The sequence below is a fragment of the Chanodichthys erythropterus genome, chromosome 14, assembly GCF_024489055.1.
Source record: "Chanodichthys erythropterus isolate Z2021 chromosome 14, ASM2448905v1, whole genome shotgun sequence".
Lineage (NCBI taxonomy): Eukaryota > Metazoa > Chordata > Actinopteri > Cypriniformes > Xenocyprididae > Chanodichthys > Chanodichthys erythropterus.
In genome coordinates, this window is record NC_090234.1 from 25,741,985 (window position 1) to 25,758,697 (window position 16,713).

A 16,713-nucleotide genomic window follows, 5' to 3' on the forward strand; every position below is an offset into this window, starting at 1 on the left:
TGATTAGATGGTTCAGGTGTGTTTAATTGGTGTTGGAGGAGCTAAACTCTGCAGGACAGCGGCCCTCCAGGACCGAGATTTGCATCTTACAAGACACCTTACAAAGCACAAAGTACTTACATCAACAAGCCAACCAAACAAGTGCAATCCACAGGTCCACGAACATATGTCAGTGTAACATATCTATCTATACCAAACTCATTTTATACTGGAGAAATGAAGGAGAATCAGACTTGTCAAAAGGTATAATTTTATTGGAGGGCAAGCAAGAAAAATATTTCTTAACTAAATAATTATGCAAAAACATTAAATGAGCTGTAACTAGGCCTACATATTTATAGAAATTAAAGAAGAATTCATAGCATACACAACACAACGCCATTCAAACAATAAAATGTATTGTAAAGCTATTTACACTAATTTATCAGCTATATATGAAAATAGGTGAAACAATTGTGTGTACTGTATTGTGATTTTGCCAGTGAAATGTAAGTCAGCTTTGTTTGTACTTCATTTATAATACTAAAAAAGCCTTCTAGTTTTATTTACCAAAAGGTCTGGTTCTAGTCAATGTACCCCTCCGGTTCCAGAAGAAGATACTGCTGTAGTGTCTTTGGCACAGGGAGACAGGGAATAAGTGAGTAGCATTTTTTCCCAAACTTCTTTCTTAGTGCAGACCGACACAGATGCTGTAAACTACGTGGTTTATACTCCAGTGCAAAAAGAGACTCATAAAAGGGTCGGTGAAGCTAAAAAAAAAAAAAGAAGGAAAAAAATGTATTCATTTTTTTTATTATTATTATTTTTATTTTGCTTCACTATGGTAGAATAATGCAAACAGTGTGCATACATTAACTCAATCAAAAGCTGATTTCCTTTAAGCCGTTAGCCTTGTTTTGCTACAAAATGTTTGAAATAATTATGCTATAAATCATGTTTACACATATTTCATCTATATGAATCCAAAGATCCTGGTGAAATGATAAAGAGACTCACAAGAAAGGTATCCTCAGGTATGGCCTCGACCCATTTGTAGGTTACAGGAACAAGTGTGTATGAGTTAAACAGGATTTCCACTGTTTTAGGTGCCTCTGCACAGGCTGTCAATACCTTAAAACCAAAAACAAACAAACATGAAATTAATTACTTTTTCAACTGATCAAAGAAATGGAAATGCATGAGACATCAGCAAATTATTAGACGTTAAATCTGCTTTTTTTCAGGTGTAGGAAAATGTTAAAGGGTTAGTTCACCCAAAAATGAAAATAATGTCATTTATTACACCTCATGTCATGAAATTCAATGGCTCAGTGAGGCCTCTATTGAGAACAAAGCCACTGAACCTCTCAAGGTCTATAAAGGTAATAAAAACATATTTAAATCAGTTAATGTGAGTTTGTGGTTCAATCTTAATATTATAAAGCGATGAGAATACTTTTGTGGGCCAAAAAAACAAAATAAGGACTTTTCAACAATATCTTGTGATGGCTGATTTCAAAACACTGCTTCATGAGCTTTACAAATCTTTTGTTTCAAATTAGTGATTCGGATCTCCTATTAAACGGCTAATCTGCTGAAATCACGTGATTTTGGTACTCCGAACCACTGATTCGATTTGTAAAGCTTTGAAGCAGTGTTTTGAAATCAGCCATCTCTAGATATTGCTGAAAAGTCATTATTTGGTTTTTTTTGGTGCACAAAAAGTATTCTCGTCCTGAGTACCTTTTTAGACCTTGAGAGATTCAGTGGCTTTGCTCTCAATAGAGGCCTCACTGAGCCATCGGGTTTCATCAAAAATATCTTAATTTGTGTTCCCGAAGATGAACGAAGGTCTTACGGGTGTAGAACGACATGAGAGTGAGTAATAAATGACATTATTTTCATTTTTGGGTGAACTAACCCTTTAAGTTATGAAACAAGAAGAGTTTTTATTGAAATATCTTAATGCTATTGTCTCTGTGTTATTAGTGATCACCTTCAGCAGTGCTTGTGGCCAGACTTTAATGGAGCCACGATTTAACAAGGTCTGAACCACCATGTGAGGTTCCCATTCTTGCCGAACCACAGAGCTCTGTAGAACACTAGATAGCGGTGAACATCCGTTATAATCAATGGCATTGATATCAGCTCCATGATCCAAGAGAAGCTCCACCATCTTATGCTGAACATTGCGGGCTGCCTTGTGTAGAGGACTGCGACGTTCTTTATCAGCTAAATTAATGTTTGCTCCATAGGCCAGGAGGAGACGACAGAGCTCGAGGTACCGTTCATCTTGGCTGTTGTCTGTCTTCTCTGGGGCAACTCCACAAACCACCCCCAGTGGCGTTTCACCCGAAGAACTGCTATGGTTTACACAGGTTCCGAATCGTAGGTACAGCTGTGCATGGTGGGGCAGACCATGCCTAGCTGCCACATGCAATGGTGTTTCTTCCTCTTCCTCACTGGGTATGTTCACCTTGGCACCATATCTCACCAAGGCTTTTGCACAGCTACAATAAAAATATACAGCAAATGCTCATGATGAGAGAATACAAACAGAGCATGCAGCTTGAACTGATTTTTCCTAAAAATGTATTATAGATAGGCCTACTTTTTGAATAATCCAGTTTGCACAGCAAAAACAATAGGTTCAATAATTTTCGGGGGGAAGAACTTGCTGCACATTTTGCACTAGAGATAAAATATTATTAATATGGGTTTCTTATCAGTTATTAATGTACAATAACATATTATTTGACCATAATTTGAATTTAAAATATGATAATGATAATTATAAAGTGTATTAATACTATAGTGTTGTATGTATAGTATTCATATGATGATACCGTAGTGATTGTGGTGTTTTGCAGAGATGTAAGCCAGTCAGTCCCTCCTCTGTCATCTGGTTAGGATTAGCTCCATGTTCCAGCAGCAGCTCTACACATTCAGTGTTGGCGTTTGCACAGGCCTCATGAAGTGCCGCTTTTCCTCCTGCGATAAGGTTGGGGTGTGCGCCGTGCTCCAGTAAATACTGTAGACATTCAGTGAAACCTTGTGCAGCAGCAATACACAGTGGACTTGTCACTTCTCTTTTGTACTCCAAAGACCAAAGACCTGAAATGGGAAACAATCACTGTGATATGCTTTAATAAAACAGAAAATAAAAACAGAAAATAAAACAAAATGTTAAAATGAGGGCTTATTTTAAAAGAATATTAGCCTAAATCAAAATTGCACTTGACTACCATTCAAAATTTGGGGTCAGTAAGTTTAATTTAGAAGATTAATTTAGGAATTTTTTTTTATTATTTAGCAAGGATGAATTAAACTGACCAAAAGTGACAGTAAAGACTTTTAAATAGTTACTAAAATATATTTATATATACTAAAATATGTCCAATAAATGCTGTTCATTTGAATTTTTTTATTCATCAAAGAATCCTGAAAAAAAAAGTATCTGTTTCAACAAAATATTAAGCAGCACAACTGTTTTCAACATTGATAATAATAATAAATGTTTCTTAAGCATGAAATCAGCATATTTTGATTATTTCTGAAGAACTGTGTGAAACTGAAGACTGGAATAATGATGCGTTGCCATCACAGGAATATTACATTTTAAAATATTCAAATAATCAATTAAATGCAGTCTTGGTGAGTAAGAGAATGTATTTCAAAGAAATAATAATAATAAAAAAGTCTTTCTGACCCCAAAAGTGAAACCACTTATTCAGAAATACTTTTTTTCAGAATAGATTCTATCCTAAAAAAATTAAAATAAAGTCTCAAGAGTAATAATGAATAATAAAGTATAATTAATAGTGAATAAAGTAATAAGAGTAGGAATACAATAATCTTAAATAATAGATTAAAAAATATTTAAAAAATAAAATAAAAATAATTAAATACAATATCTAAGACAAATCTGAATATTTAAATCTAATAAAAAAATTATCCACAGTAGAAAAATGTTTCATTTCTGTTATCAGAGAATAACTCAATCTTTATTTCATCCACCAGCACAACACAAAAAAGTACAATATGTTTCCCAACCCTGTTCCTGGAGGCACACCAACACTGCACATATTCATACTCTTCCTAATCAGACACAGCTGATTCAACTCATCAGCTCATTAGTAGAGACTCCAAGACCAGAAATAGACGGGTCAGATAAGGGAGACATCCAAAATGTGCAGTGCTTGTGTGCCTCCAGGAACATGGTTGGGAAACACTGACCGAGTTTCTATACCACAAATGACTGTTTTTACCTGAGGGTCCAAATGTGGTTTCTGTGTGAGACTGCCACTCGAGTTCCTCCCGGTTCACATTGTAAAACACATCAACATCAATATAGTTCCTTTTAAGGAGGGTTCGAAGCCCTCTGGAGTCTCCCTTCACTACAGCTCTATAGAGCCACAAGGAGCGTAAATGAGCTCTTTCCCAATGATCTTGTCCTAGCTCACAATTATCATCCAGCAGAGCCTGCCATCCATTCAGCTGCACGGTTGAACAGAGGTTCTCAAAGCACATAGTTCTTAGCATCTCCTCCTAACTTTTCAAATGGCTTACGCTTTCAAGGACTTGTGTTTATATAGTGCTAGTCATGTTTTCCTATGGCTTCAAGCACTTTTTGCCTCTATTTTTAGTAAGCCATTGTTCTCCATCAGTTGGTCATAGCTTACTGGCGCCATTTTTAGTTGTTGATGTATGAGATAGATGCTAAATCCTTTGAGCTGCAAACATCTATGTCCATTTTTTGACTTTTGTTTTATTTGAATAATAGACCTGTCTTTCAAGAACATTTAAGACATGCTCTATTAAACAGATCAAATTTTATAAGTTACTTCCATGTATGCCAAAAAATGCCTGTAGCATAACAGGTTAGATATTTATAGTAGAAGCAGAGAGTTTAATTGCAATGGCATAATCTCTGGGTTGGATGAGATAATTTATTTTGAGGGCACACAAGGAAAATCTTTACTGGAATCTGCAGAATGAGTATTAGGAGTGTTGCATGGAGACAAACCCAAACAGTAACTGTAATCAGGGCTCTCGAGTATTGATCTGTGCATGGCATTCATATGCACAGAAGATTACCAGAATCCCTTAGAAATCCTGTGTCAACTCCACACAGATTCCTCACCTCAGTAATGTGGCATCCGCCCACAGACAGTATGAAGCACAATGCCATGAGTTAAGGGCTTTCTATTGATAAAAGACTTGTACAGCGTGGCACGTTTAGTCTATTTTAAAAGACGCGAGCTTTGTTATCCTTGCATGAAACGCTTTAATATGTCAGTGTGTCTCATGTAAGATGCCTGTCTCGTCAAAAGGGAGTGCAGGGAATGTGAGGGGAGTTTACTAGCAGACAAACTGTAGTCGTAGTCGAAGCCTGGATTAAAGTCGTATATGCCTTATACATATCCAGTTGATGTCGAAATTTACAGCAGATCACTACCAAAATTGTTAAATCTGATTATTGATCACTAGACTTGCATGCTGTGATTATTAAAAATGTCAAATTTTATTGGAAATGTGTCATTGACTTACCCTCATGTCGCTCCAAACCCGTAAGATAATTTAGTGAAAATATCAAGTAAGTATGGTTGAGCTTCCGCTTATCATATGTGATGTGCTCAAAATATGTGCAATGAGCAATGTTTATATGCAAATAAAGGCATAAATTAATCTGTTCATCATATAAAGAGTTTGTGTCTCTTTAGAAGACTTGGATTAAACACTAAGTGTGTGTTTTAAAGATTAAGGAAAGTCTTATGGATTGAAATGACATGAGGACAACTATTGTGAACTATTTAACACATTATTTAGTTAGTTTATTTAGAATATGATTTCTATATGTGATGTCAGAATAAGACTGCTAAAATGATCAGTGTTTCATGCCAGTCCAAACTGGTTCTGTGCTGGTCTAGCTGGTCGACCTGCAAAACAATGTTGTTCACTAGCAAAATAAATAAATAATTAAATAAATAAAATCCATCACTGGCACTTTTTGCTTGTGAACAACATTGATTCAAAACCAGCACTAGACCATGCAGTGAGGCTTTCTGGTTAAGCTATTTAAGAAGCCAGATAAGCGCACTAGCATACCTGCATCCGATTCTGGGAACCAGTATCCAAAATTCAACATATGTTGGTGTTATTAACAACAGATGCACAACATGTGATGCCTTTTCAGCAGGATATTGAAACTCAAAAACCTGACTGATAAACAAATATCATTGGATTTTTCTATTTCAATAAGTAAAAGTCCTCTCTGAAACATTTTGGATGCACGAAAACATTTTGAATGCACAAAGTCGAGTGTGCACTTTTCTGCACACTTCAGACGAAAGTAATGATGCTGAAATATATGAACAATTCTTCATTGTCTTCCCTAAAATAACATTTTATATCTCCATCATATTCATCAAATCTGACTCACCCTGTTTCTGAGCAGTCCACAGCAATTCATCACTTTGAAACTCTAACACTTTGTTCAGCTGTTCTGGATCAGAGAATCCATCCTGCATGTCCCTCCAATGGTGGGTTAACAGGTCATTGATAACAGGGGGACAAAGAAAGTGCAACCCTGGTTGTCTATAACCTCTGGTGTTTTCTGTCCTAACCCTCTGACTGCTGTCTAAAGATGACCGCCTTCTCTCTGTCAAGAACGTGGCCTTTCGACTCGCAGCGCACGCCCCACTACCTTGGGAGAGCATGGCTAATATTGACAACCCTTTCCACTTCTTACCTGCCTGTTTTTATGGCTATTTATATTATCACTGTAGCTCTATATCCTGTATTTTTAGTACAAATGACATGTGATCGGTGCAGGGAAATTGCATAACAAGAGTGCCTTGATTATTGTTTTCACCAACAACACAGAGGCTGAGCGTTCAGAGAGGTCAGTTCGATAAATATGCCAGATGCACAGCTGAGTGGAAAGCATTGCTGGTGATATCACCACTACACAAGCCAGGAATAGAGTCAGACTCTCCATTTCAACAAATCATGAGGTGTGACAGCATTGTCCTCCAATCAGACTTAACACACAGCTGCCCGGAATCTGATCCATCCAGGTGCTTTACCTTGTGACCTTAATTCCAAAAGTGCCCTGAGCTGTCAACTGTAATTCCGGTGACAAGTGAAAGGGCATCAATTTCTCCTTGATGAAAACTCATTAGTTTATTTAGCATTGACTGTGCTGATTACTTGAATTACGTCAAAACATTTGTTAAACATAGGGCTTTAAGGTTTTAATTGCTATTATAGGCAGTTCTTATGCAGTTGTGTAGGTGCATGTGAAAGGAGTCATTAGCTATGACCTAGCATGTAACTGTGCAATTTAAAACATCTCCCAAACAGCTGATGACATACCTGGGTATTTTATGGCTGTTCTGATATACTGTCAAATATGTCAAAGCAATGGGGACAAATTCAAGTTAATGGTTTGTTATTTTCATGTTGACACTGGAGGAATATTGGCAACTAGCTGTGTTGGTTTAATGCAGGGGTCTTTACATTTTTTAAGCCCAGGAACCAGAAGTAGAAATTACCTTTGTTACTGGGGCCAGCTGCATAAAAGTTTTTGGCCTCAAATTAGTTATATAACTCAACTATATAATTAACTTAAAATGTTATGGTGTTATGAAAATGATTTTAAATGTTAGACCAGTTTTAAAGAAAAAACTTAGTTGACTAACTTGTGAGACTAAGTCTACGCAATTTATGCAAATAGCTCCTAAATGTTGCTTTTTAAGAATGAATCAAACATGAATATCATGCCTCTAAAAAGCATTTACACACTTTACATACTATATACAAAACCAATTAAATGCAATTATTACTAATGTACTGTATGTCACGTTATGAGTTTGTTTTAGTCAAGGTATTATGCTGTATATTCTGATGCTGTTCTGCCTGGATTTTCCTGAGTTCTTGGTTTTTGATTATATAAAAGTTTTCCCTGGATTCTACACTACTTCGTTGAGAGAGTCTCTGAGATACAGCATGACAGAATCCAATACAAAGACTCCACAATGGAAATGGCTGAAGATCATCTCTTCTTTCTCCGACAGAACAGACATCCTCTGGAGCAGTATGTGGAGGAATTTGTGGATTATTCCCATCTGGTGAGCTGGAGTGATACTACGCTCAGTGTCTGCTTTCAGATGGGAATGGATGATGAGTTATTTCAGTTCCTGTCTCCTGGTCATTGTTATTTACCCTTAGTTGATTTGAATGAAGTCCTCTGGCTAAATGGCTCAGTTTTTGTGGTTGATGAAGTCAAAGAGGACAATAGAAACCCTCATCCAGTCCCTTTTCCAAAAGCATTTGGGAGCACCAGCTCACATCCCTTAACATCGGGACCATCTTACCCATTACTCCAGTTTTCCCTTGAGTCCAGAAGATGGTTTTCAACAGCGCTGACCTAGTAGCGAATGTGGCAGATCTGGTGTTTATCTCATCCAGGTGAAGAAATTTTCCCCTCTCCGGTCCCTACACCCCTGATTCCGCTCCATAGCCCATTCCCTCCCATGAGTCTGCTCCAATTTGTGAGTCCAATCCAGAGTCTGCGCTAGCCTCAGCACTCAGTCCCAGATTCATTTTAACCCCAGCCAAAAGGAGGAGTCTGAGGAAGAAGAGACAGTCCTCTGCATCGCCAGCCCCTGAGCACAGTCCAGTGTCGGCTCCAACCCCTGAGTCCACTCCAGCCCCAGAGTGCAATGCTGACCAAAATGGCTACTCTCCCTTCCATGGCCACGGAGGCCGTTGGCTCTCCCAGACAAGGCCATGCACTCTCCCAGACATAGCCACGGAGGCCGTCCCAGAGTCGCCCGCTCTTCCAGACACAGCCAAGGAGGCCATCCCCGAGATGCCCGTCCCTGCACTGCCGGCACCTCCCAAGGCTTCCAGAGTAACCGGCACCTCCCTGGCTCCCTGAGCTACCGGTGCCTTCCTGACTCCCTGTATTGCTGGTATCGCCCTGGAAGCTATTTGTCCTGGCTAAGCTGCATCAGTCACACCCTTCACCAGCCCCTCGTCAACCTCAAAGGCCTCACCCTCCCACCCCTGTGGACTTATTATGGCACGAGGACGCTCCTTCTGGGAGGGGGGTGTACTGTCACGTTATGAGTTTGTTTTAATTAAGGTATTATGCTGTATAGTCTGTTTGATGCTGTTCTGCCTGGATTTTCCTGAATTTAGTGGTTTTTGATTTAAATAAAAGTTATCCCTGGATTCTACACTCCTTCGTTGATAGAGTCATACACCTTTATTTTTATATTAGTTTATATATTTTTAATTTACATTTTAATTTTATTTCAGGATGTGGGAATGACAATAAAGCATTTAGCTGAACTTTAGCTTCTTTTAGTCTCACATAGCCAGACCTTCAGACTGATGGCAGAAGGTCTGGACTCTATCGCAGCTCTCATTGGCCAAGGACTGTCCAAGAGGACATTTGACTGACATGTAATGCAACCACAGTTCATTTTGTTCTGCATTATGTTTAGGGGTATGAAAATCTAAAGTTGATGTCCCTACAATAACAGACTGGTGTGCATCGAATAAATTATTCATTCAAGAACATTGTGCAAGTTTACTGCAACAATGGATCCAAGAACTTCACATACTTTTGAAAATCCAGCGTTTAGTTGATCCTGGTAAGCACTCATTGTCACAGTTGTAAACACAACAACGTTCTTCTTCCACAAGGGGGTTTGGCGTCACAGCATTTGTTTCCAGGCGGACCATTAAAGAACGTGACACACACACATCTCCCGGACATCCTGTAGAATTCAATCAACCAGATGACTACTTCGAAAATCCTGAAGTGTTTCCAGTTAAGTGTGCCAAATGCATCATTTTTGAGCTAGAGTGCTCAAACTTTTATACAAAGTACCCACATTTGTTTTCTAAAAAAGGCACCAATTTAAACCTCTGTAAGAATTTCACAGCCCTTATGAGTTAATGTCTAATACATACGTGTGCCGGTATTGGGGTAGGTTGTAACACATGCTGGGGTAAGTTGTAATTAGACAAAAAAAGCAAAAACAGAGGCTACACCATGCATGCTTCACAAACAGGTTTATTGAAACAATACAAAAGAGAAATACAAAACAATGCCTCTCTGTGACTGACCACAACTCATATCATTTAAAAAAAAAATAAAAAAAAATACTCCACTGTCAATGTGTGTGTGAGCTGTCAATTTCGTCTGAGGTAAAATTTGATCTCAACAGTCATAATAGGCTATTGGTGAACATGTCAAACTAATGATCAAAGACTTCAGATTTTACCCTAGGATCAGAGGAATCTTTTAGGATTTGCAAAATCTGTCTCAGATGGCCAAATCATGGGCAAAATCGCACAGTGTGAACCCGGCTTAAGGTCTCATAATCCTCACCACTAGCTTTCAACATTGTCTTTACAAATGATCTGACTGACCTGCCCTTCTTTAAAACCTCATCCGTTCCTTTAAAAAAAGGGCAGACACATCTCTGTCTTTCTTTTTCATTTTCTGTGCATTCTGTAAAATTATAAAGAAAATGTTCTTAGTTGTATGCAAGGGGATGTCACACTTTTCAAAGTTATAACCCACCCCATCCCTGTCAGCCATTGTTTAGCTAGCCATATTAGCATAACAGTTTGAAATGACCAGGTTAAAAATACATCACATTTTACCAGAGAAACTACAATTTAATCTAAGTTAAGTTAAATGATTTTATCTGCAAAAGTTTAGGTGTTAAACCAAATAATATAAAAATATAGAATCTTGCCACAAAATCAGTTTCCATTATCATACATTTTCTAGATCAAATAAGAGCATGGCTGTGTGTGTTGTACTTACCCAACAGCACAACTGGGGGGAGCTCGACATCAGGGTCTTTCATCCAATCATCATTTGACAACTCTATGATGACATTTGGGTTTTCTTTGCTTGCCTCCACAAGAAGAGTCTGCACACATGTAGAGTCCTCCTTACTTTGTGCTTCTTTAAGAGCCTGTACAAATTCTGATTCAACAGGGTAATCCAATGCAATGTCGTCTGACATTGTTTCACAACAGTCTCACTGTTAATAGGGTTTTCCCCTTTCACAATATGCCTGACACTTTAATAAGTTTCATATGCTGTGCATCTGTTGTTGTTCTCAGTGGTTACATCTAAATATAGACAGGTCCAACTGTAAGTTGATCTTACTGTTTATAAGACTGACGTTAACATATCTCCTCAAACCCAATGTGAAATCTTAGTTTTACAAGAGTGGAGCAAGCAAAGAAACGTGAATTAATACAGTGCAATATTTTAATATTTTAAACAAACAAGCAAGGACGTGCGCATAGATGTCACGCAGTAACAAGACACACAGACGTTTCTAAATACAGTGCAGTGTTATGAGAGGTGGATTATAGACCCTGAGACACGCTCTTCTCGCTAGACGACCTGGTGAGCAGCTGGCCAGCAGTATCAAGACAGTCAATCATATTTGACCGACCGCACAAAGTTAAGAGGTGTGGTGGCGTCGTTTGCTCTCCAGTCCATTAGGTGTCAGTGTGGCGTCGCAAAGCCAGAGCAGCAGCGATTTGTTTTCCTTAGCCGTTAGCATATGAAGCGCCTGTAAAAGATGCCCGTGTCTGTCATGATGGCTGAACTTGATGAAAAGCTGCTGTTGCAGTTTGAAACTCAAGAGCTGGAGGTAAAAACAGACAGAGAGGTTGATTTATTAGTGCGTTTATTTTTGCGGATGTTTGTTATCTATTAAACAGCTACAGTTGTCAGTTGAACAACATTGGTAATGTAAAGCCAGCTCTAGGCATCAGTGTAAGATAAAATAAAGACATTTAACTCTTAAACTCATTAATGTGATATGGAAATTCTGTGTAAATGTCTATGAAGTTTTGTGAGTAATAATTTGCCTTGTGCACGTGTTTTTTTTTTTTTTTTTTTTTTTACGTGTATTGTACAACAAGCACGTCTGACTTTTTTTTTTTTGTGTGTGTAAATAGTCATTGTCATCTCTTAAATGTCATTAATTTTAAAGTATCTTACCTTGTATCTTAGGCTCCCGGTGGCATTGCTACACCTCAGGTGTATTCTCAATTACTAGTCTTGTATCTCATGCATAATGACATGTGAGTATGTTACATACATTATATTTAATGTTAATTTACATTTATATTATCAGTTGATTGTCATAACAGTCACTTGCTTTATGCAGGAATAATGCCAGATATCTTTGGAAACGGATACCCCAAGCAATCAAAACGGTGAGTTTTATGTTTGCTTCCAATTAGTCTAAAATAAAGCACAATAAATTTGAGATCTATAATACAGATTTTAATTACAGGCAAACCCAGAGCTGGCGGCTATATGGGCGGTAGGACAGCGTATCTGGCAGCGAGACTTTCCAGGGATCTACACTGCTATTGCTGCTTACCAGTGGTCTGAAAGCATTCTCCCTGTGATGGAAGCTTTAAGAGGTACTGTGATCATGTGGCTTGGGGTTTATGCTGCATTTTATGCTGTATTCCTAAACTTAAATGTATAATGAAGTTAGATATATTGGCCTTGAACTTTTAATTTGCTCTGTGGTTATTCTTGTCTGTTTAATTAAACAAATCCTCATTACCATCTAACAATTAAGAAATTGTAGGGTTCCATGCTTGGCCAGAACTAGACTCACGGCCCTCTTTATCTCTCCATATATCTATATACTGGTTTTCAGAATGTTATAATGTAATAATGAAACAGTGTGATTAATAAATCGTTGGTCGCTCATCTTAATCGGTGGTTCTCAACCTTCCTGAAGCGAAGGTCCCCCTGTTGTTTTTCAAAAAAGTCCCCTCCGTATTAGATATTTTTGGTGTTTAAGCTGTAATTGTGTCTATTATAAAGCTTCTTGTCTTTTAGACTTTTAACTTTTTATCAACAGAAACTGGGAATTTTGATATGTTAAACACAATTCATTTTGTGACTCCAGATGTTTCTACAACTGTATGTTCTTTAATAAAAACAATAGGGTCATTCCGTCTCAATTCAATCAGAGGTCCCCGGCTCAAATTTTTGATTTTGTTAATATTCTTGTTTGTCTTTCTACAGATTTTTTTATTTATTTTTTTTTTTTTAACAAAATCAGTCAAATTTGAGCTGGGGAAGTTTCAGAAATTTGGTTGATTTGACACGGAATGAACCAATATTTATTTAAATACTTTTAAAGTTACACGCATGGAAAAGGAATATTTATGGCACTTGGGTATAGTCTATGCAATTGAGTTAATAGAAAAACACGAGATGCATTTCTAGTTTCAAAATTATTTGTTCTTCAGATACTCTTTTTAAAAGAAAAAAGCCTCAGCTGTATACAAAGTGTACAATTGATCATTTTACTCATGGATCCGCATTAATGTCTCCATATCTCTGGGATTGAGCCATAAAGGGCCTTTAAAATGATAATAACAAAATGAAAGTTTTTTTTTTTAAGAACCAGAATCTGAAAAGGATAATAAGATATCTTTAATACTTCTTGAGTTACAGGCATGACAACTTGAGGCAAAAACACAAGTGCTATTTGTCATTTTTGAACTGTCACCGTTGGCATATAATGAAACAAAGCTTACTAAAGTCAACAGATTTTACTAACAGACCTTACCCACTTCTGTGTAAAAATAAAATAATGATGCTGCCATCTTTCTAAAGTCATTTTTACACCCCTATAAATTGGCTCCAAATCTCAGGTGAAAATTATATTTCTGACCCCCCTCTACAAAATAGTGGATTACCAAGTAAATATCTGTGACATTTAATATTTTGGCTTTCATCACTATTTGTTTGTCTTTCTACAGAAAAACATGGTAACAAAATCAAAAATTTGAAGTTTCTGAAATTTGGTTGATTTTCAGTCAATAATGTATTCAGACATCATCAGTTAATCATAAATTACAAAAAAAAAATTACAAATTATAAGATACAGAGGTGTAATCCTTAACTTGGCTAATGGCTCTGTTTCATAAAGAAATTGTTATTTTGTATTATTTTCACCATGACAGTTTCTCTCTTTATAAAGTATTTGTCTTGAAATTTCGTTGAATTTTTTTTTTTTTTTTTAGATTGAGGTGGATTTATTTGTGTTTAGCTCTCACTCTGGCAACTGCTTTATTTTGTAGTATGGTAAACATTTTTATTGATTAATAAGTTAAATTATAAAAATAACATGGGCATCCAAAGAAATTAAATCTGAACAAACGGTGGTAAACTTGTTTTAAATTGTTCATTAATAAACCTCTTTTTCTCAGCTCTTTTTCAAACAATTGTCTGTACTGGCCAAGTGTGAATCCTTCAAATGATGGCTGATTTTAGGGACATTTTAAGTGCGGAACTTACTTTATCATTTAAATGCAAAATTTTGTTGTATCCTTTTGTTGTTGTTGTTGTTGGAAAGTACTAAGGGAGAAACAGTTCTTTTGCCATCTTTTTTCTATATTTAATATAGTATTTTCAGGGGTAATGCTAAAACACAGCTTTCATTTGATCCCTACGTGCCAGCACCTGACCCACCCAGGCCAAGGATAGGTTAAAAATAACCCTTTCCATGTATTCATGGGTTCCCTATGTACTATGTAGGACATCAACAGTTGTTTTTCACAAACAAATTACTCAAGAACATTTGAACAAGAAATTACACATTTTGAATGATTTATAGGTTGTTTCTCAAAATAAAATGTATCTTCGAAAATATTATTCCTCGGAATACTAGGATAAGTATATATACAGAATTTTATATAAATTTATATATAATTTTATAAAAATACAAAGGGTTTTTTTGTAACCGAGTTTGTTTTCTTCATATGAAACTTGTTTGTCACCGCTGAAGTGTTTCACCATTGAAATCTCACTGTACAGGAAAGGGTAGGGGTGTTATGGTATCATCATGACACAACACATGGGCTTAAAGGGGTGGGGGCTTTTGCGTCTCCAAAAATGAATCTTGAAAACAAGTGGATAGGAATGTGTGCTTTGATTGGTTGGAGGAATGGCATGTCACCCACTGGCTGAGGGTAGTATAAAGACCAGGGCCACTGTGTCCCAGAACAGACCTGATAACTGCAAGGAATCATTTGCTGCCGTGCTGCCGTTTATTTTTAACATATTTTATTTTGAGGAGACAGCCACTGAAGCTAAAGGAGACAAAGCGACCACTGACATGGAAATTCAGCGAACTGCCTCTTTGTTGGGGTCTCCTGGCTCCATGGAGAGCCTTGAGAAACAGCTGAGCTGCCCGATCTGTCTGGACATGTTCACTAAACCGGTGGTGATCCTGCCCTGTCAACATAACCTGTGTCGTGGATGTGCTAGTGATCTCTATGACTCTCGAAACCCTTATCGTTTCTCTGGTGGTGTCTTCCGGTGCCCTACTTGCCGATTTGAAGTGGTTCTCGATCGTCATGGTGTGCATGGACTTCAGAGAAATCTTCTAGTTGAGAACATAATTGACATATACAAACAGCAGCAGGAGGGTGGAGGTGGTGGAAGCACCACAGACACTTCAATAAAACCCAAAAACTCCAAGGAGCCAATGTGCCAAGAGCATGAGGACGAGAAGATCAACATCTACTGCGTGACTCACCAAACTCCCACTTGCTCCATGTGTAAGGTATTTGGCCAACATAAAGACTGTGAGGTGTCACCACTTGCTAGTGTCTATCAGGCTCAAAAGGGAGAGCTGAGTAACGCCATTGATGCTCTTGTGGCAGGGAACGGTCGCCTTCAGGCATTGCTCAACCAGATGGAGGAGGCCTGCACAGCCGTTCAAGACAATGCTCAAAGTGCCAAGCAAAGGCTTGGTGAATGCTTCGATTCTCTGTACGCAGCCTTGGAAGAGCGCAAGAATGCCCTCTTGGAACGTATTGGCAAGGAGCAGGATGAGAAGGTAGCTGCCCTCAGAAGTCTGGCTAGGCGTTATGGGGATCGTCTTCAGGCAGCCACAGAGTTAACGGACACGGCAGTGCAGGCGCTGGAGCAAAGCGGTGCCGCAGAGTTCCTGCAGGCCTCCAAGAACCTGATTGCCCAGACAAAGGATGCAGCGAAGAGCTCACTTGCTGAAGAAAGGCCAGAGCCAGGCTTTGAAAGAATGGACCATTTCACTCTGGATACAGAACATGTGGAGACTTTGTTGTCCAAGATGGACTTTGGAGCAGATGATGAGGAGGAATTTGAAGATGCTGAGGATCAGGAAGAGGAGTAAATGTGTTGCAGGGAAGAAAAAGTGTCTTGGAGGTTAAAAAGGATGTGAAGAAGGACAAGAATATCAAGCAAGGACGGTGACAGTGAGCAAGAAGAGGATTTAATGTTCGTATATCACTGCTAAGCAGTGTCAGCATTTCAACTCTATCATCCTAAGAATACTTCAATATAACTAGGTGCCATTTTTATACTTTTTATAATGTAGTTAAAATTATGCTGTTGTCACTTTAGAAGTTATCTTCATACTTTCACATTTGTTTTACTCAGAAATTGATCATTGTTGTCTCATTTTATGATCTGTGGTTATGTAGTTCCTGTATGTTCAGTTTACTCGAATGTGGACTTAATGCTTTGATATTAAATAAAAATATTCAAGTTTGAGATTTGAGTTTATTTATTTACAGTTTAAATAGAGAATCTTTATACTCTAAAGGTAACTGTTCACAAGTGAACTCTGTGCACTCTTTGCTCTCAACTTTCTTCTCTGGTTA

At 37.8% G+C, this 16,713-nt stretch overlaps 2 protein-coding genes across 6 annotated transcripts in view; one reads left to right on the forward strand and one right to left on the reverse strand.

Annotated features, from left to right (window-relative positions):
- Positions 1–243: 243 nt before the first annotated feature.
- asb18 (ankyrin repeat and SOCS box containing 18) lies at positions 244–11,144 on the reverse strand. Of its 4 annotated transcripts, XM_067409137.1 has the most exons (6): positions 10,832–10,976; positions 4,248–4,476; positions 2,826–3,093; positions 1,976–2,489; positions 997–1,110; positions 244–749 (listed from the first exon to the last, which is right to left on the reverse strand). In XM_067409137.1, exons 1-6 carry the CDS (start codon positions 10,859–10,861, stop codon positions 564–566), a joined length of 1,341 nt encoding a protein of 446 aa, XP_067265238.1. In that variant the 5' UTR covers positions 10,862–10,976; the 3' UTR covers positions 244–563. The 4 variants fall into 4 exon arrangements, with proteins under 4 accessions (XP_067265238.1, XP_067265239.1, XP_067265236.1 ...); XM_067409138.1 differs by lacking the exon at positions 4,248–4,476 and having other exon boundaries at positions 10,832–11,144; XM_067409135.1 differs by lacking the exons at positions 4,248–4,476; positions 10,832–10,976 and adding an exon at positions 6,422–9,592.
- Positions 11,145–11,260: 116 nt separating this feature from the next.
- Positions 11,261–16,713, forward strand: part of cops8 (COP9 signalosome subunit 8) — a 10,054-nt gene continuing 4,601 nt past the window's right edge. Inside the window, exons 1-5 of one of the 2 annotated variants that reach the window (XM_067409157.1) lie at positions 11,457–11,678; positions 12,044–12,114; positions 12,201–12,249; positions 12,330–12,462; positions 15,172–16,713. The exon at positions 15,172–16,713 is cut by the window's right edge and continues 430 nt beyond it. In XM_067409157.1, coding sequence (XP_067265258.1) covers positions 11,607–11,678; positions 12,044–12,114; positions 12,201–12,249; positions 12,330–12,462; positions 15,172–16,223 — 1,377 coding nt within the window. In that variant the 5' untranslated portion in view covers positions 11,457–11,606 and the 3' untranslated portion in view covers positions 16,224–16,713. Of the gene's footprint in view, positions 11,679–12,043; positions 12,115–12,200; positions 12,250–12,329; positions 12,463–15,171 lie in introns of both variants that reach the window. The other variant, XM_067409155.1, reaches the window with a different exon arrangement.